The sequence below is a fragment of the Zonotrichia leucophrys genome, chromosome 6, assembly GCF_028769735.1.
Source record: "Zonotrichia leucophrys gambelii isolate GWCS_2022_RI chromosome 6, RI_Zleu_2.0, whole genome shotgun sequence".
In the NCBI taxonomy this organism is placed as follows: domain Eukaryota; kingdom Metazoa; phylum Chordata; class Aves; order Passeriformes; family Passerellidae; genus Zonotrichia; species Zonotrichia leucophrys.
This window is the reverse complement of record NC_088176.1, coordinates 26,007,327-26,032,719: the sequence shown is the minus strand read 5'-3', so window position 1 is coordinate 26,032,719 and position 25,393 is coordinate 26,007,327. Positions and strand designations below refer to the sequence as shown.

Here is a 25,393-nt window from a genome sequence, read left to right as displayed (position 1 = left end):
TTCTGCACTGGCTGTAACAACCATGGTTAATATGCACAAAACAACTACCACTGATAGACCTGTAATGTGCCATGCCAAAAGCTGTGTGGGTTTATTTCTACAGCATGTCCAGAGCTCTGTTAATGACTTTGGTCCTACAGGTCTGGAGGAGCTGCCTTCATCAGCATTAAGTGCAAGATCCAATTTACAATGACGTCATGCATTAGCGTGCGCTCGCTTGCATCAGTGGCAAGGATTTTCCACTTTACATGTGCCCTGCCAGAAGCCTCTTGGAGGTGCATTTACCTAATGAAATTGATTTAGTGTCTGGCCTGTGTTGCCTGCTAATAAAATCTTTCATACAAAATCATGATAATAAGGAATTTTATAGCTTTCATTTATGCTAATATATGCTGTTTGATTTGCTTTAGGCTATATTTTTCTAAGTATATGGAGAAAAGAAATAAAAATAAATTCTGTCCAATTGCCACATTAAAAATGAGCAACTTAGTGGAGCATGCTGTGTTTGTCACTCAGGTTTAGCCGTAGAATTTGTGAGGAGAATCTTCTGATAAAACATTTCAGGCTTTTCTGGGAAAAAAATTTGAAACTATGATGTCAAATAATTAACTTAATCTTATTAAATACAAAGCATTTTTTCCCTCTGAATTATAACCCCACCTAAGAAAGAAAAGAAAGATTGCCATGGCTGAACACAGCTGAACTTTGCTGACAGTAGACTTTTACCTCATTTGCTTTGCATTTATTTACACCAAAAATATAAACAAGAGATCTGGTTCTTCTCAGAGAATGCAAAACAAATTCTTACACTTCAGATGAATGACACTTTTTGACTGCTTCTTTGTATGTTTTTTCCTACAACTGTTATTTTTAGTTTGGTGCAGTGAAGAAACTGTTTACTTCCTAAGTAAACAGCAAGGAGCACAATTTTTATGATTAGGAGTGCAGAACTGTAAGTAAAGAGCCTAACTCCCACCAGTTTCATTATGGAATGGAATTGTCTGTCATGAAAAAAAATGTTTTTACTCTGCACTGCAAAATGTGGTATTGATTTTAAAGTCTCAAATAAATATTACCTGCACTTACAGGGAAATTATCTAATGAGTGTTCATTTTACATTAGATAGCATAATGATTGAAAAACTGTTCAGTAGTAGGGAGGAGATAATACACTTAAGCCTTAAAAATACCGTGAAGATCTAGAAAGCTGTTGTACTGCAAACAGTGCTTCAGGATAAACCAGAATTTTGTTTGGAAGCGAATTCATAGTCTGTTGAACACAGCAATCAGATTTTGCTTCCAGTTTTATTTCTTCCATCTGCCTGAATTAGGGAGAGAGCATGAATGTAAGCAGAAGCAGCATCATGTTGCAGCCCACTCATCAATGCTGCCTCATGCACTCTGAAGTGCAGGTACTGGCACCTACTCCAACAGTTTTAAGGATCTCTTTTCATTGTCTTTGTTTCACTGATTCTCTCTGTTCTCTTCTGCTTGCTCCAGTCTGAGACTCCACCTCGAGTACTGCATCCAGTTCAGGGAAATCCCAACAAAAGAAGGACCTGGACCTGCTGGAACAAATCCAGAGGAGAGTCATGAAGATGAAGGGAGGCTGGAGCATGTCTCATATGAAGACAAGCTGAGAAAATTGATGTTGTTCAGCCTGGAGAACAGAAGGTTCTGGAGAGGCCTTGGAGCAGCCTTCCAGTACCTAAAAGAAGCCTAGTAGAAAACTGTAGAGACTTTTTGCTCAAGGGCATGCACAAGAGGGAATCACTTTAAATTGGCAGAGGACAGGTTCAGATTATATATTAGGAAGAAATTGTTTACTGTTTATGAAGGAGTGAAGCCCTGGAACAGAATGGCCACAGAAAGTGTGGATGCCCCATCCCTGAAAGCATTCAAGGCCAGGTTGGATGGGGTTTTGAGCAACTGGTTGTAGTGGAAGTTGTCCCTGCCCACTATAGCAAGTTTGGAACTAGGTGATCTTTAAGGTCCCTTCCAAACCAAATCAAACCATTGTGTGATGCTATGATCTATGCAGCCTGTGAATCAGGGGAATATATCTGCCCCCTGTGCACCAAGGCCTGCCTCCTCCACTTCTTTCTCCTCCAGTTCCTTGTGTCCAAAGCACACCTGAGCTGGTTTCCACCCCTCCTGATGAACCTCTTTTGAGTTTCTGCAGGGTGAGGGCAGACTCTCTTGACCATTCAGATCAAGCCTAACATGGTGCCTTGATGGTTAACCCATCGTTTGGTGATGGTGTGTCAATGAAGGATTATAAAATAATCCAGTCAACAGGGAGGGAAAACTCCAACATGTAAGTGCTGATAAAACATAACTGGCTTAATAGTTGACTGGTCCTTCTCCCTTCCTTTTCCTCCTTCCAGAGACACACTTGTGAATACACTCCAAGATGTGAAACCTGTTAATGTTTAACCTCTTTTATTTATCTGGTTTTATTAATCTCTCAGCCTTCCTCCAGGTCTTTCTCTTTCTTGTTCAGAAGTGACTCTGTCATGTTGAGTAAATAGCAGCTTTCTTGACAAAGTGCAGAGCACTAGCTGCTGCTAAGGTATGCTTTATTGATTGCTGTTGATTTTTACAAATTAAGTTTACTTCTACTGCTCCTGACATTTAGTGGTAACTTAAATGTTTCATTAGTGAGGCAAAATTGAGGTTCATGAAAGCAAACCTTACAATACAGTTCTGCTTTCTACAAGTTTATTATCTAAGAGCTCCAATGGAGGGAAACTACTTTATCAGATGCATTGAAAAGAAAACAGATGCAAGAGGTTAATTATGTTGCATTGCCTTTTCAAGTAGAATTTAACTTCAGATGTTTCAGTCAATGTTGTAAGTATTGAGCTGAGGCAGAGTCTGGGCAGCAAGGCAAGCTGACCAATGAGTACACAAAAAAAACCAATAAGCTTGGTCTTAGCTTGGAGATCATTAAGGGAACTGAGAAATTGTTAAATCTAGAAATGGGACCTAATGGAAGTCAATGAGAGAACAACTATGGACAGTTAATGAGCAGCACTGCATTATGTTCTCACCTCTTCAGAAATAAATAATACTTGAATTTCTCTTTGAACAACAGTAAGTGTAGAATGTGAAAACAGCAGGGGGAAAAGTAATCCTTTGGGCCATCATTTCAATAAATTATTTCTGCAAGCCTTAATTAATTATCGGAGTAACTTGTGAAACAAGCTCATGTGAAACAAGCTCATGTGAAACTATGGCACCATAAAATGTCTGTTTAATAGTTAGCCCCAAACCACATCTAGATTACCTTGAAACTGAAAGTTCATTACCCAGAATTACTGAAAAATCAGCAGCATAATTTCATTGTGAAGAACACAGGTTGAACTCTGCATGAGAAGAGCTCCACTCCAGAAATGCTGGTGAGCAATCTTCATTAGGAACAACACTGATGTAAGCAGAGTCATTAAGCCTCAGGTAGTCTGTGCATAGACAGGTGTGTTATTGCTGCACTTCTGAGTGGTAACTTCTCATTATGTATTCCAAAAGGAAAGCAACAGGACCGCAACAGGGAGGAGTGCTGGAAAAGTGAGGTGTCTCTGGCTGACCTTAAGAGAGAGCTGAGCTTTTCTGAGCATTCCTGAATTCCTGCCACTCAGCCCTGCATCAGGTGGCACTCCCCAAAAGGGTCCCTTACCTGAGCTTAGCTGTGTCAGTGAGTCAGAGCCAGTGGCCAGTCCTGCAGGTGTGTGCTAGCCCCGGTAGAAACTGAAATATGTACGTATTTACTGGGTTATCAACTGTTTATCAGTAACAGGCTTGTTGCCAACAGTTCAATAACTGCTTTATCAAACTAGGAGTCTTTAAAAGAATATAAAGCCTTTTAATAGCATCACTATATATATCTATATATATATTAGTGTTTTTAGATAGAAGGCTTACATTCCATTAGCACAAATAACTGTTTTAAATCTTACCAATACCTCTGCGAGGAAGTAAATTATTGCTAATTCCTGGTCAGATTACAGTTATCTTGCCTGTGATGTATGTCCCCCAAAAATAGATTTGCCTCTTCCTTGCATGAGAGCCCCAGGCTGCCAGAGGAGGGTGTTTTGAAGGGGCTGCTGAAGGAAGAAATGCCGTTAGTGGTTCCGGGAAGCAATAAGCACCTTCATGAAAATAACTCAAGTCCCCATCCTTAATCCCTGCCTATCCTTTTTTATCTGATGGACTCAGCGAGGGCTGGAAGATCACAGTGTGGCTGAAAACAAAAGGGAGTTAACAAGATGTGACCGGCCGATGGACAGAACAATAGGCGAAGCCCTGCACGCAGCCTAGCCCAGGTGTGCCCATGCCCAGGTGCCATGCGGCTGGCGGTGACTCTGCTGTGCTGCTGGGCGCTGGCGGGGCTGCCCCGCGCCGCCGGCTCCTGCCCCTCGCAGTGCAGCTGCGCCTTCCACAGCCTCGGCGACGGCACCAAGGCCAGGTACGCCGGGCGCTCCCGCGGCGGGCTCGGGGGTGGGTCTGCTCCTCTCCGAGGATGCTCGCAGCACAAAATATTGTCTCTGCACTTTGTGGCCATTATTTTTTCCAGTTGCTCCCCGCTCTAGCTATATTTGCAGAGGATTAGCTTCTGAAAACACAGTAAGCTGATTTCAGAGAAAGCGTTTGGGCATCTCCTCGCTGAGAACAGGAGTGACATAATTATTGCTGGTGTAATGGCAAAAAGGGAATGAAATTTAAACTATATATATATATTTAACCTTTCTGCTGAAAATTCTGGTTCTAAAAGGTTTTATTCTGCTCTGCTGGTTCCTTGTTAAAGTGTGACTAGATTTGATTCCAGTTGTGGTACAAACCCAACAAGGATTTGAAAATCCTTCAGCTGGTGATTTTAGGCATAGCAATAGACTTTAGACAAAAATTAACTAAAAAAACACAGTAACAGCAAAAAAAAAAAAAAAATCAAAAGAAGTAAATTCTCAGACTGGAAACTTTCCGTTAAAAAAGAAGGCAAGACCAGAAGGACACCCATCTTTGAATGCAAAGCCATTGAACATGCATTTCTCTGGAGGACTGTTATAAAAGAGTCCTTCTGAAGGGTAGGCACAAAGTATCTGCCTTAAAGAAAATAGAGCCCATATTTTCATAAGGTGTGGTTCACAGCAGAGGAGATTTTGTGACAGAGATACAGGATTTGCAAAATCCTTTGTAACAAACTTTTTCTAGATTGAAATATTTTTTCATTACTGAAATGAGATATTTTTGAACCCCATGAAATAGCTCTACTTTCTTATCATTTTTATGGTGCTATAGATTTAATACTAGAAACTTTCACAGTAAGAAGAAGCATGGTAGAGACACAAGTAGCCTGAAATTGCTAAAAGGAAGTGCAACAGCGTGAGAGCCAATTATTTTTCCATAAATGTCACAGTTCCCAGGGGAATTTCCTCTCAGGGACTGGAAAAAGCTGTTGTACATTTTAGTAAGATACATAATGAAGCAAATATCCATTAGTCCCTTAAGGATCATAATGCCACCCTTTTTTTCTGCATTATGATTCATATTTCTCACCAGAAGGAGATTATCCCATAGATTAAATGTTTAATGCTCACTGACATAATTTAGGGACACTGTTAGAAGCATTCTGCTTTACTGCCATGGTCTTTCTGTTAGTAACATTTTGTGACATGACTACACAAAGTAAAATGTTTTATTTAAAGTGGTTTCTGAATTTTTCTTATTTGGTAGATTTTTATCTTACTCAAATCTCAGCCTTCAGCAGAGGGTGGGCAGGATTTAATGCCACAATAAAAGTGTTGGGTGAGAGTAATGTACTGTGTTTTGATTATAAATTAACAATTTAACTGTAGGCTCAAATAGCATTTAAATCTGGGAAGTCTGCCTGAGCAGTTCAGCAATGTTATATATTTTTGTTGATAGTAGAGGAATAATTGCTTTCAGCCAAAACCAGCCTGGTTTTGACAGCTTTGTAATATTCTGTTTATGGAGGCAGTGTGATAGGAACACGTTACCTGACTGATCACATTCCATTTCTTGTGGTGTCTTGTTCAGTGAGTAGACTGGAACATGCCCATCCAACCTCTTACCTTTTGCAGGTCCTTGGTGCTTTGTTAAAGAACTTGCCTTCCTGTACTTGCTGATAGGAAAATTAAAATTCATCTGAGAGACCTGTTTTGTCTCCCTTTGTTTCTCATGGCTCTCTACAATCCCAAGTCACAATTTTTTGTATGAAGGCTGCAAAATGCAGCACAGGCTTTTTATGCTTTGACCTTTAGAGATTAGAAATGGGGAGAAATGATTAAAACACATAAATCTGTCTTGCTTTCAGTATAGCATTTTCCAGAGAGTTAATTTTCTGTGCTTTCACTCTCAAGGCTAGATGAGCCTGCAGTGCAGTGACTGCCACCATCTTTACACACCTTCCATAGTAACGCAGAGCTTACTCCAGAGTTCTTCCAAGGAGTTGTTAGCTGGCTTTCTTATCCTCATTTCTCAAACCAGAGTTCCTGTGTCATATTTAATCTATATAACTTTTGCCCTCCCACATGTCAATAAGTCTTCTTTTTGTAGGGCTTTTGTAGTTCAATTTTATGGATCCTTTTGTTTTAACTTGCACTAGAATCCTCTGTTGTGCATGAATGTCATCATTGCTATCATAAGTACTCTAAAAAACAGATAGCAGAACCCAACAGGAACATTAAATGGGGCAGATTCGGACTCACACCACTCCAGGAGAGGCACAACACTGTGATCTCTGCAGTCAGAAGGTACATATTAATTACTGCAGGTTGATGTATTTACAGTGATGATGCAGAGATCAGCAGCAAGAAAGAAATGACAAGAAGAAATCTTGTGAAAAAGGCAGATCAAAATCTTGCATTAAAATAAGGTGTCAAATCTTTTCATAATAAAAGAAAGTCCCATCTTTGCTTGTCTTTGTCTTTCCCCACCAGGACAGTGCTGTGTAATGACCCAGAGATGACCCTCCCTCCTGTGAACATCCCTGTTGATACAAGCAAGCTTCGGATAGAAAAGACAGCGATCCGCAGGGTGCCAGGAGAGGCTTTCCACCTGCTCCACAACCTGGAGTACCTCTGGATGCCCTATAACTCCCTGGGCAGCCTCAGCAGCATCACCTTCAAGGGCCTTCGTCGTCTGCAGGAGCTGAGGCTGGATGGGAACAACCTGATCTCATTCCCCTGGGAGAGCCTGGCTGGCATGCCCCAGCTGAGGCTCCTGGATTTGCACAACAACGAACTCACCTCAGTCCCCCCAGATGCTGCTCGTTATGTCAGGAACATCACATACCTGGATCTGTCCAGCAATAAGCTGATGACTCTTCCTCAGGCTCTCATTGCCACCTGGGCCAACCTCCAGGCTGTTCCCTACTTCCCCAATGACAACTCCAAGATCATCCTAGGTAAGAGAAGTGCCTGCCATTTTTGTAGGGGGCACAAATGTCAAGAGTTCCTCATCTCCTTGCAGCATTTTCATCCACTGTGGTTACCATAGCAAGTACCCTGCTATTATATGTATACAATTTCATACCCTAAATAATATGTGTACATTCATTTGCATATTAACAAACTCACTTCAGGCTCATCACACCCATCTTATTATGGCATAAATTTGATTATTTGCTTGGATCTTTGCAGCACAAAACTGGTGACTCTTGCTCAAGGCTTTTTAGTTATTTCCACTGCCATTTTGGATAGCAATACAAATATGTTTACAGCTCTTCATCATTTGTGTGCTCTTCTCTAATAGCACTGCGTTTACAATTGACCCATTTTAAGCAGAACTAAAGAAAAGGATGGATAATTTATTATGCCTAAATTAAAGAGGAATAATGCCACGACTGAGCATAAAATCTGGGTCAGAGCTGTCAATTTGTCTCTTCCCAGAGCCTTGTATATCTGTTCACACAGAATTAAACCCTAGTCGACCCAAACACACCAGGACAGTGCTGCCTTGCAGGACAGCTATGAAGCTCCCTTCTGGTGGCAGCTCTAGGCTCCCCAGAGGTATGGCTTTGGGGCAGTTACCCATTTCTGTGTCAGGGTGTCTCACAGCTGACTCTCAGTTGCAGGATGCCCAGGTGAGGCTTTGAGCACATTTCCCAGTTCAGGGCACTATTACATGGTCTTTTAGCCCTTGTTCACTGTTCAAATCCACGACAGGTTGATGATGGCTCAGAGCTGTTGCCATCTGCTTGTACAGCCTCTGCAACCAGGGGTGGGCTCAGACACCTGCTGATCATCTCAGCAGAGGCACTGCAAGCTTCCTCTCACTCTGGCAAGTACCTGCTGCTCTTGGTTCCCTCGATAAATTTAGGAAGGTGAAGTTTTTAAAGCGGGGTTGCAGAGGAAAGAGATACAAGACTTAAAAAAAGATACAAAATACCACCTAGAAAGCTTTTAGTGTCCTTAGCAGATGTTGCTGAAGGTTTCACTAGCATCAGGAGAGGAGCAGGTGTTTCACGATCCTGTGTTGCCAGATGCAGTAACAAGTTCTTTAAGCCAAAACTGGCAGTTTGGGATTGCCCATTTCATTCATGGCAAGACTGCCTAGATCATACTTTTCATTTTTAGAGTCAAGTTATGTGTAAAAATGTTATTCCATTCAATATAGATTAGGAGAATGTTTTATCAAGAACAGATACACGTGGCCAAACTGAGTAGTATCCAGCTATGCTCAGGTTGATTGTGCCAGGATCCTAAAAAATTCATGTCGCCATATGAGTACAATGCTAAAATTAATGCAGTAATGTACACTCCAGCTTCTAGGTCCTGTCCTGTGGACACCCATAGGAACCATGTAGATAAAATGCATGTCTCTCACAGGAGCAGGCTGGAAAAACACAGCTGCATGCTTCTGTTTCACTCTGCCCATGACTGTTTCTCATGGAGGCATAAAAAATCATGAATAATAAAAATAGTCAGCCCAATCCATTCCTTGTCTGCAGTGCATCACTGTGACTCCAGAGCCACTGCTTGCAGACTCCCTCAAGAAGTAATTCCTCGGCTAAGTTGCTGGCTGACAGTCTGTGCCAAGGGTGCAAGCTTTTGCACATGAGGCCTGCCCACGTGAGCCCATGGAGCTGTGCTGTGCAGGGCAGCAAAGGCCTCACTGCCTCTGTGGTGCTGCTGCTCCAGCTGGAGCTGGGGCACCTGCCAGGGAACCTGGGCTCAATTGCTGTCTAGTGCATGAACTGGAAACTGCTAGAAAAATGCCACAAAACAAAGCCAAGCTGAATGTTCATTATTTCCTTAGTCCCCCTTCACTTTAACATATTAATTTACAAGGACTGACCTCCTGCCAAAACCCATCACTCCCAGATCCTCTTCTAAGCCCAGGGAAGAAGATATGGAATGCACTCAGGAGATTTTTTCCACAGCATCTTTAAAACACCGTGAGGGAGTATCAGTACTGTTCCCTTCCAGGCAGGTGCCAGCCCCAGGCATGTCCTTGGGCTGTGCATGGAAAAGAGGAGTGCAGCCCCCTCAGAGGGAGCAGAGCTCACTCCTGTGGCAGGCAGGAGGCGTGGGAGCCATGCTCCTGGTTTAGGCTTCAAATGTGTGCCTGGGGTTGGATGGCATTCATATCCCTAGTGCCAGTTCTGCTAGCTAAAATCATTAGAGACCACAGCCTGGCCACAGCACAGCTGGATGTGAGCATTTGTAAATGGGATGACACAGATTTCATCAGATGCAGCAACTTCTGTTCATGGATATGCATTGCTCAGTTCCAAATTTGCTTTTTCAGTACTATCTTCACAGGTCTATTTTTAATAATGCATATTTTTTTCAGAATTGGAATTCAATGCAAACTAATAGAGCAGAATAAAGAAGAGCAACATTCCAAGAATCTGAAACAGGAGTGTATTTTTCAATATACCTCGTTCTGTGTGTATAGCCTAAATATAGTAATGGTCTATCTACATTTTTTATATACCATAACAGGCATTGTCTTCAATTTAATCCTTAAAACATTTCTTTCATATGATCCAGTATAAATTAGCATTTCAGGAAAAGCAACTGATTACCAAAATAATGAAAATAACTTAAGAGTAACAGGGCTGGAAGAGAACTATGACAGGCAAGTAGGATCAGCCACAGCTATTGCAGGTGTGAAAAGTGGCATGACAATCTGGCTAGTATTTTAAAAAGGTCCAGTGAGAATTTTCTGGCCTGTCAGAGACTTCATAGTCTCCCCATGCCAAAAGAATCCACATGAGTACTTCTCCCATGAGAACTTGTTTTTTTCATCCTGGAACAAAATGTGTTTATAATGAATTTTTGTTTTGCTTCTTTATGTGCACAAATCACAATGTTTTCACGATATGAATAATCCTGCTTTGAACTTAAAGATGCAGATTTGGAGATACTTTAGCAAGTCACATTTATTCCATTCTGGCAACTGTGGGATCCATCAGACTCAGCCAGCAGCAGTGGGGGGACATTCCCCTCCCCACCCCACATCCTCCTGCACAGGCAGCTCTTGCAGAGCACACTGGGACTCTATCACACTGTGTCCTGCTGAAAAATAGAAACAAAAGTGGCAGAAACAAAAGGTGCTATTGGAGCGACTTAGTGCCCTAATTTCTTTTTGACAGGTTTGCAAGACAATCCTTGGGTGTGTGACTGCAGTCTGTACGAAATGGTGCATTTCCTAAATTTCCAGTCTCCTAACATAGCCTTCATTGAGCCCAGGCTGAAATGCTTCACCCCCAGGAGCCTTGCAGGAGTCTTCTTCAGCCAGGTGGAGCTGAGGAAGTGCCAGAGCCCCGTGGTGCACACGTCTGTGGCCAAGGTGAAGACCATCCTGGGCAGCACGGTGCTGCTGCGCTGCGGCACCACGGGCGTGCCCATCCCCGAGCTCAGCTGGAGGAGAGCTGATGGGGCTCAGCTGAATGGCACAGGTGGGTTTGGTTTGGGCTTTCCTGCACACGTGCAATGAGTCAGGCAGGCCTGGACAAGCCGCAATCCACTCTTGCATTGTGATTTTCTATAGACTGTACAATATACTATACTTATATGTTGATCTTAATATTATCAGATAAATGTCTTTTATCATGCATAGGAAGTTGATTTTGCTTTGTTTCATAGCAATTGTAGTGGTGAGACAAGTCAAGGGATTTTCTGGAAATCTGTTGGAGCTGAAGAAATATTTCCAACAGTAGCAATTAGCTGTCTTCAGTTAGTTATTTAGTGACTGAAAAGGATTCTCACTGAATTATTCTATATTCTATTGTATTGCTAGTCCATTAGCAAACATCTCTGGCAGAGAAATGTCTGATGTGAATTCAACTGGGATTCAGATCAGCTGTACAAGAAAGAAAAGGATGCAAACATACAGCATTACTAAAATATTAAAAGACAAAAAAAACCCCACTAAAGTGCTGAAGGATACAATACTTCAGTGGGAATGTCCCCAAGGAATCATCCCCTCTGATAGACTGACAAGCTCTCTGTGGAAGAAACCCTGACTACATGGTCTGAGCACCTCTCCAGGGGAAGCTTTCAGACAGACACTGGTTTTGTGACTGATCATGATTTCATTTCCATTCACAAGGAAGTCTGGAGCTGTAATTGCAACACAGGTCCTTTAATTTGTGGGGAATTTAGGGAAGAAACCCTTGCTCTGCTGAAGACAGTTATCCTTAGCTTTTTGTGCTAGAAGTTTTCAGTCAGGACCTGAACCTTCTTGCCTCCAACCTGCCCTGAATACTCCTATATGCTAGTCCTGGCCTGACTTTCATAGAGGATCTAAACCCAGCAGATAAATTGCTAAGTATTGGGTCTGATGTTCAAAGGGTTACAGGGCTCCTTGGTGCACAGAACAGGGAAGAGAGCAATTCTCTTTCACAGCAGTGGAACCATTTGTAACAAGTATCATTTCCTGGGATCTGCACAAGTCATTGCTCTGATGTGCAGGATGTGCAGGATGCAGCAGAGCTGCTCCTCGTAATGATAATGTGTACCCACCATGCTGCAAACATTCCTCCTACACCTGAAACAGAGCCACCACAAAAAATAGAATGGGGTGATTTCCTGAAAGCCTGTGTTGAGTTTACCTTGAGCTACAACTGAGAATGATGTATTTTGTGCCCCATTAAATCAGACACTAGCACCTTTCAATAAAAAGCTGGCTGGAAAGATAGGTTATTTCTCAGCAATGGCAGCTTCTGTGCCAATGCTATAATGTGACTATTTGAAATGCTGGTGTTCTGAGAAGAAAGGAGTGAGAAACAGCACAGTCTGTATCTACAGGTAATTGTCATAGGTAGACCCACAGCTTCATGTTTTTTAAAATACTCATTCAGTAAATAATTAAACTGAAAAAGTAACTTCTGTTACCTTTATATTTTGCTGCCATTGGAAGGGACCCTGCTTGCCAAGGCTGGATCCTGACCCCAAGAGGGCTTGGAAGAAGTTTGCATCCTCTTCTCTTTGGCTTTCAGACATCTCCCTGGTTTACCTTTAGCAGGAAAGGGCTGAGACAGCATGTGCCTATCCTAAGGAGGCTGGTTAAATGATGAGGGTGCTTTACCCTTCCACAAAATCCCAACTCTTTTTTTTTTTTTTTGCACCAATAGGAAAAGGCAATAAAAGCTAGTTTTGGTCTGCAGGTAAATCACATGAGCAAATCAACACTCAGCTATGTACATGTCCTTTGGTAGTAACCAAATGTACACCTGTGTAAGGATAAACACCTGCAGTAATTGAGCAGTAGAAGGGATCTTATCTTTCAACTATTTTTCCATATACTCTAGGCTAGTCCATGTGTGTTTGTTACAATAAAATCTCCACTGTTCGTATTTTCTTTGCCTCCACAGTCTGCATCTAATGCTCGAATAGATCATGTTGCTGCCTGCTCCTTCCACTCTTTTAAGTATTGCACCTATATAAGAATTTTCAAGCTTTTATTTTTAATGGAAGAACCTTTCCTGTTATGTTTTCTAGCTGTACATCAATTTGGAAGAAATAGCATCAACTTTTTCCCGTATATTCATTTTGAAGTCGTTCAAATCCTGATGTAATCTAATTATAGTCTTTTTCTTAGGTTTATTTTGATTTTGTAATGTTCTTGGTAGCAAGCAGAGATGATGATTCTTTATCATATACTTTATCAAGCAGATATTTGGTGATAGATCTTAATATTTTACAAATATGGAATTAATTCAATTTACTATTGCCTGTTCATTTAACATTTTTCCTGCCTTGCAGTTCACCAAGAGATTTCCAGTGATGGGATGAGCTGGTCTATCCTGGGCCTGCCTGTAGTCTCTTACCTTGACTCTGGAGAGTACATCTGTAAAGCAAAGAATTTCCTGGGGGCAACAGAGGCCTTCATCTCGCTCATCATCACAGACTCAGAAAGCACGGATGACCCTAACTCTAGTGCCAAAGGCACGTGGAATGGCAAGGCCAGCGGGATGGAGGCAGCTGCCTACAATGACAAACTGGTGGCCAGGTACGTTATCACCACCTCCACCGTGCCCACGCTGGGGGCTGGGGCGGGCACCGGAGACAGCATCCTCCTCCCGGACACGGCTCAGGACAGCAACCCCCAGAACCTGCTGGTGAGCCCCACCACGGGCCAGCAGGAGCCAGAGAGGATGGTGAGGTCTGTCAGGGTCATAGGGGACACGGACCAGAGCATCACCCTGGCCTGGAAGGCGCCTATGGCAAAGAACACCACGGTGTTCAGCGTCCTTTACGCCGTCTTTGGGGAGAGGGACATGCGGCGGATCAACGTGGAGCCAGGCAAGACCAAGGTCACTCTGTACGGGCTGCTGCCAAAGACCAAGTACATCGTGTGCGTCTGTGTGAAAGGGCTGATCCCCAGGAAGGAGCAGTGCATCATATTTTCCACAGACGAAGTGGTCAGTGCAGGAGGGACGCAGAAGCTCATCAATGTGGTTGTCATCAGCGTGGCCTGTGTCATTGCTGTTCCTCTGACCCTGGTGGTCTGCTGCGGAGCCCTGAAACGGCGCTGCAAGAAATGCTTTGTGCGCAAGCCCAAGGACGCGCAGGAATCGTACGTCACCTTCGAGAGCCTGTCCCCTGGGGCCAAGGCCAAGGGCGTGGAGGGAGAGTACCTGACCAGGCACACCCCTGACGAGTCCAACAGGCTGCTCTCCGCCCGCTCCAGCGTGGACTCGGAAGCCATACCAAAGATAGAGGGACAGCCCAATGAATACTTCTGCTGACAGTACCTAGGCTGGCTGTCAGCTCGCCCAGGGGGAAGGGGGTGGCTGTTCTGTGACTCTGCTCCAGCCCTGCACACCACCCTGTCCATGCTTCTGTCTCTGACACGTTCTGGAAGAGGATGCAAGAAGACAGACAGTGCCCAAGCTTTACAGAAACATGTTGCTCACACCACTTGGGGTTGGCTGCTTTGTACACAGTCAAAAGCTTCTCCGATAATGGCCTCGTTGTCCTGGACCACCTTTTTTTAGGTTTTTTTTTCTTTTTCCTGTCAAATGAAATGTGCACACTAAGTGTAAGGACATTAAGAAACATTTCTGAGTGTGCTCTGCTTGGTATTATTTAGGACCTGCTCTGCAGAATGCTACGTATTTTAATCTCAGCTCTTTTGATGTTCTTTTCGTTGACAAGCCAAGGGAGTATTTAGTAATTTTAATAAAAACTTAAGAAGGTGAAGATTGAGAGTCTCACCTTTTACATCCCCCATGTTTGCATGAAACATGCAGCTAGATGCTTAATAGATCACTAAATAGAGATGTACAGCAACCCTTTCTAATATGTCCAACATAATTACAACTCTATGCTCTGAATTCAGAGAAATGTGCAAAGGAGATAGAAGTGAAGAGACAAAACCCAATCCACTCCAAAAACTGCATAATAGAGAGCATTTGCTGATTGCATTTTGGGCCTAAACTCTGTTCTAAAGATATGGAACAATAGCAAAGGTCTTTCAGTATCAGTCCTAGCTGGCATTCTATGTCTGTATTGTAATTAGTAGAATATGTTTTATACCACGTGTGCTAGATTGCAATCATACAGCAGCCTACTCTGCACATTGTGTGTGGTGGTGTAATGCTTTGCAATCGTACTGGAAAACCTACATTAGACAGTTTTGCAAAAATCTCCAGCTCTGTCACTGCTGCCTGTGCTCCTGGCAAAACTGATGGTGAAGGCCCACATGATCAGCCAGGTAATTGTGACCTGGTCATGGAAAGAAGTTGCTCTGTACAGAGCAGGAGAAAGTGATGTGGTGTGAGACCACTGGCCATGCACACATCAGCCATTCCTGATTATGCTCTCAGTGGTAGCAGACGCTCAATGAAGTCTTTTTGGGTTTCAAACATTTTACAAATTCAAGGACCCTGAAAAAAACCTGTCCAATATTAATCTAAATGCACTTTCATAGTCAGGGTGAACTGATCAGTCATTTAAGTTCTGCAGCTTCATTGGAATTTGAATCTGAGTGCTTATCACAAACTAATTCCCAGATGTGTAATTTTCCACTCAAGTCCCTTATGTAGTAATACTGCATGTAACATTTTTCTCTTTGTAATAAATATTATTCATGAGGAAAATTATATATGTTCTGCTAAATGCTGAATGGGAAAGATCCAGCCAAGTTGAAATGCTAAGGGATGAAGCTTGCTGAATTGTTCTGAAATGTGTTTGTAAATTTATTGGAAGGACTTCCACTCACATTCTGGATGTGTATGTACAGCATGGCTTAACAAAATTCACTGGCTGGAATGGAGCCCTGTATGGATTTTGCTAGTCCTCCTTGTACAGAAGGGTTTCACTTATGTTAGATTACTTGGCCTGATGGAAAAAGCAAGTCATTTGATTTCAGCATAAATACCAGCAACAGGGATACACCACAGGAGTTTCTGATGGGACTCCCTGTATTCCTTACATTAATTATAAGGAAGTTCTCTTGTATTGGGAGAATTTGTCAATCCCTGTATAAAATAACTCATGCTACTTCTATCACTGGACTGTGCAGATTTTTAGGTTTACAAGTAAGTTTTGTAAAATTATATATTTTAATGCAACAAATTAACTGATGAAAGATGGTACATAATAGATATATTCCCTATTTATAACGTTTAATAAAAACTTTTTAAGTTTTGTCTCAGCCTGATTATATTAGTGAGGAAAAAAATGTATCAGTTTTTGTGCTGAGTTGCAAGGATTGCTGTGTGTAAGCCTGGGTCCTGCCCACATATGCAGCAGGAGCACTGGGCTGTGCAGAACTCTCCCTACCACGGCCCTGGATGGGTAAGCTCCTGAAGAACCAAGGCTGTCCTGACGTTTCCCTGTGTTGAACAGAGGGCACCAACTGCCCAAGGGCTTTGCTATAAGTCAGGAGCTGACTGGGAGCCAGAAGAATTCACTTTTCAGCTGACTGGAGACATGAGCTGCGCCATTTGCTGCACCAGCCCTGGCGAGGAGCAGCCCTCCCCTGCTGGAGCCTTGGTCTGTGGGCTGGCTGTGGAGGAGGCACCAGCTGGGCCAGCACGGGCCCTCTCTGCTTGTGATCCATCGAGGGATCATCCTGGGACATTCACTGTGGATGTGCTCCATTTTACAGACTCTACTGGATATTTTTTGTACCTTCAATAAACAGTGATCCCCAATAGAATAAACGTGGCGTCTCTCATTCCTGTGCCCTCTCTCACTGTCTCACAGCTGAGGCATTGCAGTTTATCATCTCAGCTGCTGCTGTTCAAGACAAGCTTTTCTCTACTGCACTGGTGGTTTATACACAATAGGCAATAGGTACAAACTTGCACATGCTCTGTCTTGTCTGGCATTGGTCAGAGGTAAATTAGGTGGGAAATGTCAAACCATGAAGGAAGCTGATGTGATTTTAATGTTCTGAGTCAGTTTTTCTGAGGTCTCAGACATGTAAAGATGTACGTCACTGGATTTTCTGTGTGTCATAGCAGGGCTGTTTGGCACCTAGTTTCATTCTTACCTCCAGGTAAGGAGGAAACCATTTCTTTCTTGATTGAAGTAAATTCTCAAGATGTGCTGTAAGAATCAAAGCAAACATCTGCTATTGCACTCCCTCTTAACAAGCCTGGACAGGATATTGCCATGCCCACTAAACAGTATTACATCAACTCATTTTTAAACACTTTGATGCATGCACTGTCTGAAACACCCAACTGTAGCCTTCAATGCTTATGTCCTGCCCAGCAGTGATTTCTAACACTGAAAGCTCTGGCAGAGGGACTAATTGAAAAGCATCAGCCCAGACAATTTCCTACAAGAAGAAATGTCATTTCAAGATGTAGTTTGACTCCCTGGCCATAGCTGGCAGCACACAGTGGGTCATCTCTTGGCATTTGCTTTGGCAATCAGCGCAGTCTCCTAAACTCCATTTCCCACAGACACTGTCTCTGTGGAGATTTATTTTGACAGCTTGAGTTTTAGACAGCTTGTTCTGCATTTTGGCTTCAGCCAGGATGTCACATGATGTTAAAGAGCAGCTGAACTGAGTGGACATCTGCTGTCACAACAGTGACCATTACATTTACAAGCAGGCATAAACTGGGCTGAATTAAAAAGGCAGCAAAATCCCAGTCCAGTAGGGAACATAAGCACAATGACTGTGGCTAACACTGGGGGATTTATTTCCCTTAGTTCCCCCTCTTCTCCTTCCCTTTCTCTCTACCCTAATTCATCCAACTTTGCTAAGTGATTCACCACTGGACTCCCAGGTTAATACTGAACCATGGCCTCTCAAGCAGCAAATAAATATCAGCCTGAACACAGCCAGAGCATTGGCCCATGGTACTGAATACCACTCTTTGAAAGGCCATTTTCCAGACCTCTATAAGATAGGTTGGACTGGCAGGAATTCTCATGGGGAAAAAGGAAAAAAAATGCAATTCTTCTTTATTGTTTTTTCTGTTAAGCAATTCATTTATTTAAAATAAGGTATTTCTAACAGAGAACCCTGGGTATCATTTTGCTTCCTGCATCCCAGGACATTGGGCACTGTGCACCTTCTGGTGCACAATTTATTATTTAGGTACCTGTAAATAAATAACACTTCACTTTTCACGAAAGATTTTTTGAAGACGTGACTTAGCTGCCACATACTGTAAGACCCTCCCCATGGGCCATGGAGGAGGGGTGGAAGGTGACAAGGAGGGGCTCTTCCTTTCAAGCAAAGGAGGTTTTGGGCCTTAAAAGTGGTGAATCCCTTGGCACAATGTGCTTCTGCCTCTGCTGAAAGCTTTCTGTTCCCAAGCCCTGCAGCTCACACATGGGCAAACTCCAGGATGTGCTCCTGACACCCAGGAATTTTCTGACTAACTACATCATAAATAGTTTGTCACTGTTTTACCCTGTTGTAAAGGCTAAAATAATATAATTCATTATAATAAAATTATATAATTATGGCATCATTATATATTATATGATATATTATATTTTGATCATAATATGATATGATATATGATATATAATATAACATAATATATAATGTAATGTAATGTAATGTAATGTAATGTAATGTAATGTAATGTAATGTATAATATAATATAATATAATATAATATAATATAATATAATATAATATAATATAATATAATATAATATAATATAATATAATATATAACATGAGGGGGAGATGTTGGAATGCAACAGGCATTCCTCTGGCACAGGCCCAGAGGGAAATCCAGGCACAGGGACTGAATTGAAACCCTTGTAGAAACTGAGATATATGAAGCCACAAAGTGAAACAGAAATATAGATTTAGAGTACAGATTTTAGCTTTTAGTAGAAACTTATACTAATTGCCTTGAGCATATAAAAATACTACATATTTATATATAAAATATATACAAAAATTAATATAATACAATATAATATAATATAATATAATATAATATAATATAATATAATATAATATAATATAATATAATATAATATAATATAATATTTAATATTTTGTACTGTTTTATTATTGTGAAATTGTATTTATTATTCTTGTAAAGTGTAAACATATAATACTATTATTATAATCGAAATTATAATTGTTTTATTAGGGAATATTTTCATGGCAGACCAGAGAAAGAACAAAGGCACCGGTGGCTGTGGCGTTGCTGGGTGATGGGGAAGGACACTCCCTCCCACGGCAGCTGCCGCGGCTTCTCCTGCACACCCCCAGCTCAGCCGCAGCCCTGCTGATGGGCGTCCCCTCTCTTTGGGTACATGGGAAGTGCACAAGGAGTGAGTGCCTCGGTGACAGGGCTGCAGTGCTGCCACCCCCACTGCAACAGCAGCACCTTCACCAAGAAACTCCTCAGCCACCACCCCCCTAGAAGGGGATTTTCAGCTGCTGTGCTACAGACCAGCAGCCTTTCCCCTTCCCAGCGACTGACAGGTCTGAATACAGGGCAGTTGTCGAAAAATCAAATACTGCACCATGGACAAATAAGGAACATTTCAGCTAGAAAACCCAAACCATAAAAATAAATCCCCTATGCTTGTGGTTAGATGGGAGGCACTGCCAGCAATAGCATCCCCACAGGCCCATTCCTTGTGGCCTGTTCTCTGTACATGGGGGACAGAAACAGAGTGTCAGTCCCCTACCAGTTCATTTTGCTGATTTGTCATGAAATAAAAGCTCCTGTTGATTGAAACATTGCAGAATCAAGCCTGTGTTTTCTGTAGGCTGAAAGCAGCACAACCCTGAGAGCCACATATAGCTCTAAGCTGCCACACTTTAGATACTTTTCTATCCTGGTCCCATAGGTTAGAGGTTAAGCAGGTTCAGGCTAATCTTGCTTTGTGCCCCAGCGTCACACACAAGGGCAGTGAGGTGCAGCCCTTTTCCCAGGCTGTAGTGAAGCCCATCCACACTAGATGGCCCCAGGAGAACGCAGAACTCCTTGGAAAGCACAACTGAAACCTGCTCTGTTGGCTCAAAAGAGATCAATACATTTGGTTACTCAAAATCCCTTCTCAGAACGGCTTAGTTTTTCAGGATGACTGAAAGGCAGTCGGTACGTGACTTATGAGGGAAGCCAGAGAACAGCACTGAACATTTGTATTTATACAAAAGAAATTGACTTCCTAGAGACTCTTGTCAGAGAAACCCCCCATGGACTGGCCACAGCTACATTTCAGAGGAAAAAGGTGCCATGTTTATGCTTCCATGCTGTCAGATCCTAGTTTGGGGAGCAGGCTTCATGCTCACCATGAGCAGAGCCCACCAGATAGGGTTTGGGGGAGGATGCACTGGGCAATGGGGCACTGTGGAAATTACAGCTGAAGTCTGGCCCTTACTGTGACTTTCTGCCTTGATAAAAGCTATTAAAATATAAGAGACAGAGACACACCCTGTGAAACTAAAAAAAAAAGAAAAAAAAATTGGCCTGGTTAATTACTTGCAAGGGCTTGGCAAAAGAAGTGATTTTGGCTCCATCTTCATATTCCCAACCAAATAAATATGTCTGCCAGAATCCCCTCAGCTGGAGGAGAAATGCCAGGAGTGATCCTGGGGGTGGTTTTTAGCACTTGGACACAGACTGAGAACCACACTACATGTCTTCCTTAGGGTTGGGTCCCCAGCAGGATTTATTTCTGCGTCAAGGAAGATTACAGCTAATAGGATTTGCTTCTTGGAGGCTGTTGGCGTGTTTGGTGCAAACCCCTGCACAGTGCTTTCTTAAAGGAGAATATGGACCCTGTCTGTCATATTTTTCTTCTTCTTCTGGCCTTCCACAAGATAAACCCATCTGTTTCATCTTGCATCACAGGATGCTCTTGTTCTCAGGACAGCTTTGGAAGGTAAGAACACTGTTACCCTGTTGTAGCACCAGTGAAGGGGCTCAGACAGCCCCAGTAGGAACTTGCTGATGGTGTGAGCACCAAAACCAAGCAGATTGATGTATGGAGTGCCACCTCTAATACTTGAACTGTGCTGTCTTGAGCATAGAATGAGATTTCTCTTATTTCCCTGAGATATGCAGCTACATACATAGCCATTTTTATGATTTAATTGCATCCTTTATAGCAAAATTGGTGTAAACCCCAGGGATGGATGGATGGCTGGATGGATGGCTTATGCATGCCCTATATACAATACCTTAAAATTATTCAAGTGCTTGTAGACCTGCATAGGGAACTGGTTTATTGGCCTCAAATGTCGTCTGTGACCTGGAAAATTTTCTGGTTTCCTCCCTAGGAGTTTGCTCTGCATGTCTGCACTGCTGAGGCAGATCCCTGCAAACATCCCTCAGGACATCCGGAAAATTAGAATAGAAAATTCTCACCTAACAGAACTGCCCCGTGGGTCTTTTGAGAACGTCAGTGCCTTGGAGTATCTGTGGCTCAATTTTAACAACATCACAGTGATGCACATCAAGAGCCTGGAGTATCTGCCAGCTCTGAAGGAGCTGCGCTTGCAAGGGAACAAATTAAGTTCGGTGCCATGGACAGCATTTCAGGACACCCCGACTCTGAAGATCCTGGATCTGAAGCACAACCGGCTGGACGTCCTTCCAGAACACGCGCTGCGCTATCTGCCCAACCTGACCTACTTAGACCTATCCTCCAATCAGCTTACCATCATATCCAGGGATGTCTTCTACAACTGGCCCGTGTACCAGAGGAGCCAGAGCACGGAGGGGCCGCTGGAAGCGATTTCCAACGCCGTGCTGGCCCTCCATGACAACCCCTGGATCTGCGACTGCCGCCTGCGCGGGTTTGTCCAGTTCATCAAGTCTGTGGGCCCACCCATTATCCTGATGAACTCCTACTTAACATGCTCAGGCCCAAAATTCAGGACAGGGAAGTTCTTTCATGAAGTGGAGCTTAACAGCTGCACGAAGCCCCTGACCTCAGCCCTCGACACCAACCTGACAGTCCCAGCAGGGTTAAACATCACCCTGACCTGCTTTGTGCAAGCCAGCCCTTCCCCGGCTGTCTGGTGGACCTATGCACTCAAACTTTTAAGGGCATTTAATGGTAAGCAAAGCTTTTCCTTCTTCTTAGTTGTTTTTTTTTTCAATTAAAAATTTATGCTGTACGATTCTACTTACATAGGTCTGCAGGCCATCAGAGTCACCACAGCAACCCAGCCCCTTTGGAGCACCACAGTTATTGTGGTGGCTGTAATCCAAATGATCTCAATCATCCTGTGCATCTAGGCACATCTGACCAGCATAAGAAGAGCTGCTTCAGGCAGGATATCAGTCAAAGATAAAAGGAGCATGGCCTCATTTTTATACAATTATCATACTTATGGATTTTAGAAGCAGCTCTTTCTTCATGGTACATGATTGCAGGAGCTACCAATCTTATATTAACTGTACATATTTAATAAAAATGTAGCTATTTAAATATGCATGTACATTTACTAAATATTATATGCATGTAGATTTACTAAATATTATATGCTACATAATTTACTGTCACATACTACAAATATATATGCACACATTCTGTATATGTGTATGTGCACATAGATGTGTTTGTATGAGCCCACACCCATATACACAGATGTATGTTCCTACATTATTCCCATGTATTCCCTCAAGAAATACTACACAAACCACAAAACTGTGCAGCCCTGATTCCTATGTCCATTCATGTTCTGAATGAACTGAAACAGAGGTTGGTGTTTACCTGAAGTCTCGCTTATTTATGTTCTTTAGCAAAGGTGTTGTAAAATGAGACCTTTTCCTCCCAATCCATCCTCCCTCATGTTTATTTTTACTAAGAGCCCTCAATAGGACAAGTTGCTATTTTCATCAGGTGAAGTAAGACATACAGGCAGCCAGCACACAGGTTCTGTGTCCCTAATAAGCCAGCTAACTAAATAGGATAGCATTAGCCCTTAATCCTGGGCTGATATTTGCTTCAATTGCAGTGCTGCAGCAGCACTTGTGTGTCTTTCCACAAGCACATGCTGATTAATTACATACAGTTTCTTCTCAACCACAGCCACACACCTCTGTTTGGGTAGATGACAGGGTTTCACACTGTTCTTAAAACTGCATTTCACTTCCAGCCCAACACTTTCTACCTTCATGCACCTATTTTGGTCTGAGCCTGTTGAGACGGACAATTTAATCCTAACAGAGGACGAAGCATGTGTCCAAAATGTAGGTGTGCCTCCTCAGTGCTCTCCTGGTTTGCCCTAAGAACGCCGATGGCAATGGGCAGCTCGGCCTCTGCCCACAGCAGCGCCTCCAGCCGCTTGCACTGGGCCAGGCGTCGGGCACACCCCATGTCTCCTACACCTGGGTGTCCCCATGCGTTTATTGCCTTTCAGACAGACAACACACTTTGCTGTCAGCTCTGTGGGGTTTGGCACATTCCTGTGCCCCTCTCCGTCCCTGGGCGGGCGGGTCCCGTCCCACACAGCCTTAGGGCCCAAGGGCACGGTGGCTCGCTGCTGACCCACTCACCTCTGCCCGCAGTGTCCACGGAGCCCATCAGCGAGGACACCGTCCGCTCGGAGCTGCTGATCCCGGCCGCACGGCCAGCAGATGCCGGGAATTACACCTGCACAGCCGCCAACTTCCTGGGCAACGCCTCGGTGGCCATCAACCTCCGCGTGGTTGCCCCGTGGGCGAGCACCACGCCCCGCGGCTGGGCGCCCGCGGCCCCCGCGGAGCCGGGCGCTCACGTCGAGGTGCGCATCGCCAAGCAGACGGTCTACGGCATCACCCTGGAGTGGTTCGCGGCGGCGGCGGCGGCCGCGGAGCCGGGGGAGACCTGGTACACCCTCCTTGTGGGCCGCTACGACGCCGCCCAGAAGGACACCATCTACATCGGGCCCGGGGTCAACACGTACTCGGTGACCGACCTGCTGCCCGCCACCAAGTACGAGGTGTGCGTGGCCGTGCGCAACCAGGCTCCCCGCAAGGGCCAGTGCGTGGTCTTCGTCACGGGCAGCGACGTCAGCCAGATGGAGCAGCGCGAGAAGCTCATCCACATCGTGGTCATCGTGTGCGCCATGGTGCTGGCTGTGCCGGCCGGCATGTACGCCTGCACGGCCGAGGCGCTGCCCGGCTGCCTGGCCCGCTGCCCCAGCGCCTGCCCGCGCCGCCGCCGCGGGGGCCCGGCGCAGGCCGCGGGCAGCAAGGAGAGCACGCTGGACAGCCTGCCCGCCGGCAGCGAGGACGGGCTCTGCCGCCCCGACGGCGGCGCACGGCGGCCTGCGGACCGCCCGGAGCCCGGCAAGGCCCGGCCGCCCCACAGGAACAGCGCCGACCTCTACTAGCCGGGCCCTGCCGCGCTGCGGCGCCTCCACACGCCCGCAGCCGGAGCTGGGTTTCTCCAAGGACAGCGCCGGGCCGGCTCCGTGCTGCGGGGCTCGGGCACGGCGGGCGCTCCGCCGGTGCTTGCGGCAGGCTCGGGGGGCCCTGGGAATGGAGGTGCCACTGGGGTGGGTGGAGCTGCGCCTCCGTAGCCTGTCCCTGCAGCACTGTCATGGAGCAGCGCACACTGACACGCCAAGAGAACCACCACTAACAAAAAGAACCCCCGAAGCAATAGTAGTGCTTGTGGCCAAAGGCCAGAAGTGTCCCTCCCTCACCCACACAGGTGTGTCTTTATTTCTGTGTGCCCGCAGCTCTGCCCGGTGCCCGGTGCCAGCCTCTCCTGTGTGCCAGCTCCTGGGAACGCACAGGGGAGCTGGGCACGCCTGCCATCACAGCCCAGCAACAACTAACAGTGGGGAGGATTGGGTCAACATGAGGAAGAGATTTTATTTTAGTTGGAGAAAAAAAATATTTTGACCAGAGGTGTTGGTTTTGGGGTGGGTTTTTTATTTTTTACTCCTCCTTAAGGTTTACGCAGCGCTCAGAGATTCACAGCTTTGGTTGTGCCACAAACAGGAAAAGTGCAAGTGCTTGAACCAGGCTAGTGGGACAAGTTGACAGAGGCAGAGAACAGAGTGGAGGATGGGGTTGGGAGCTGAAGATGCAAGCTAGGCACATTCCCTAAATGCAGACAGGTGCCTGCCTATCCTGCTGCTTTGAAACCAAAGCTCGCCTCTTTGCTAGAGGCAAAATAGCCCAAAGATGCATGTAAAAGCAACTGCTTCCTGCTTGTGAAGCAGCTCACTGCTGTGATTCTCAGAGGTCTGAGGACATGTGACTTACTGTTTTTCTTTTTTTGACCTCTTGCTTTCCAGCAAACCAAAGCATGTGGCCCATAGACCCACAGCACTTGTAATATGTGTTATAGATCGTCTCAAAAAGAAGAATCTAGAGTAGACACCCCAGCTGTTGTGAGCTTCATGCTGTGGTAGCTTGGCTTTCTAATTGTATTTTGGTGTTTGGTGTGTGTTTTCATACTGTCCCTCCTTCCAGCACCTTCTCCTGCTGTACCGTACTGCACAGCTTTGAACAGAGCTCTGTTTTGTCATTGC

The 25,393-nt window shown here is 44.4% G+C and overlaps 2 protein-coding genes across 2 annotated transcripts; both read left to right on the top strand.

The window, feature by feature from the left end:
- The first annotated feature begins 4,106 nt into the window (after nt 1–4,106).
- On the top strand, nt 4,107–14,253 carry LRIT1 (leucine rich repeat, Ig-like and transmembrane domains 1). Its single transcript, XM_064716819.1, has 4 exons — nt 4,107–4,464; nt 6,956–7,422; nt 10,618–10,923; nt 13,232–14,253. The coding sequence occupies exons 1-4, from the start codon at nt 4,343–4,345 to the stop codon at nt 14,215–14,217; spliced, it is 1,881 nt and encodes a 626-aa protein (XP_064572889.1). The 5' UTR covers nt 4,107–4,342; the 3' UTR covers nt 14,218–14,253.
- A 6,436-nt stretch (nt 14,254–20,689) lies between these two features.
- On the top strand, nt 20,690–24,472 carry LRIT2 (leucine rich repeat, Ig-like and transmembrane domains 2). Its single transcript, XM_064717372.1, has 3 exons — nt 20,690–20,799; nt 21,197–21,978; nt 23,436–24,472. The coding sequence occupies exons 1-3, from the start codon at nt 20,690–20,692 to the stop codon at nt 24,239–24,241; spliced, it is 1,698 nt and encodes a 565-aa protein (XP_064573442.1). The 3' UTR covers nt 24,242–24,472.
- The last annotated feature ends 921 nt before the right edge of the window (nt 24,473–25,393 follow it).

Bases quoted from the DNA above. Each gene is read 5' to 3' on its own strand.
- LRIT1 (XM_064716819.1), top strand. From the start codon at position 4,343: ATGCGGCTGGCGGTGACTCTGCTGTGCTGCTGGGCGCTGGCGGGGCTG. The intron at 7,423-10,617 runs GTAAGAGAAGTG...TCTTTTTGACAG, and splicing joins CAACTCCAAGATCATCCTAG to GTTTGCAAGACAATCCTTGG. The intron at 10,924-13,231 runs GTGGGTTTGGTT...CCTGCCTTGCAG, and splicing joins GGCTCAGCTGAATGGCACAG to TTCACCAAGAGATTTCCAGT.
- LRIT2 (XM_064717372.1), top strand. From the start codon at position 20,690: ATGGACCCTGTCTGTCATATTTTTCTTCTTCTTCTGGCCTTCCACAAG. The intron at 20,800-21,196 runs GTAAGAACACTG...TTTCCTCCCTAG, and splicing joins TCTCAGGACAGCTTTGGAAG to GAGTTTGCTCTGCATGTCTG. The intron at 21,979-23,435 runs GTAAGCAAAGCT...CTCTGCCCGCAG, and splicing joins ACTTTTAAGGGCATTTAATG to TGTCCACGGAGCCCATCAGC.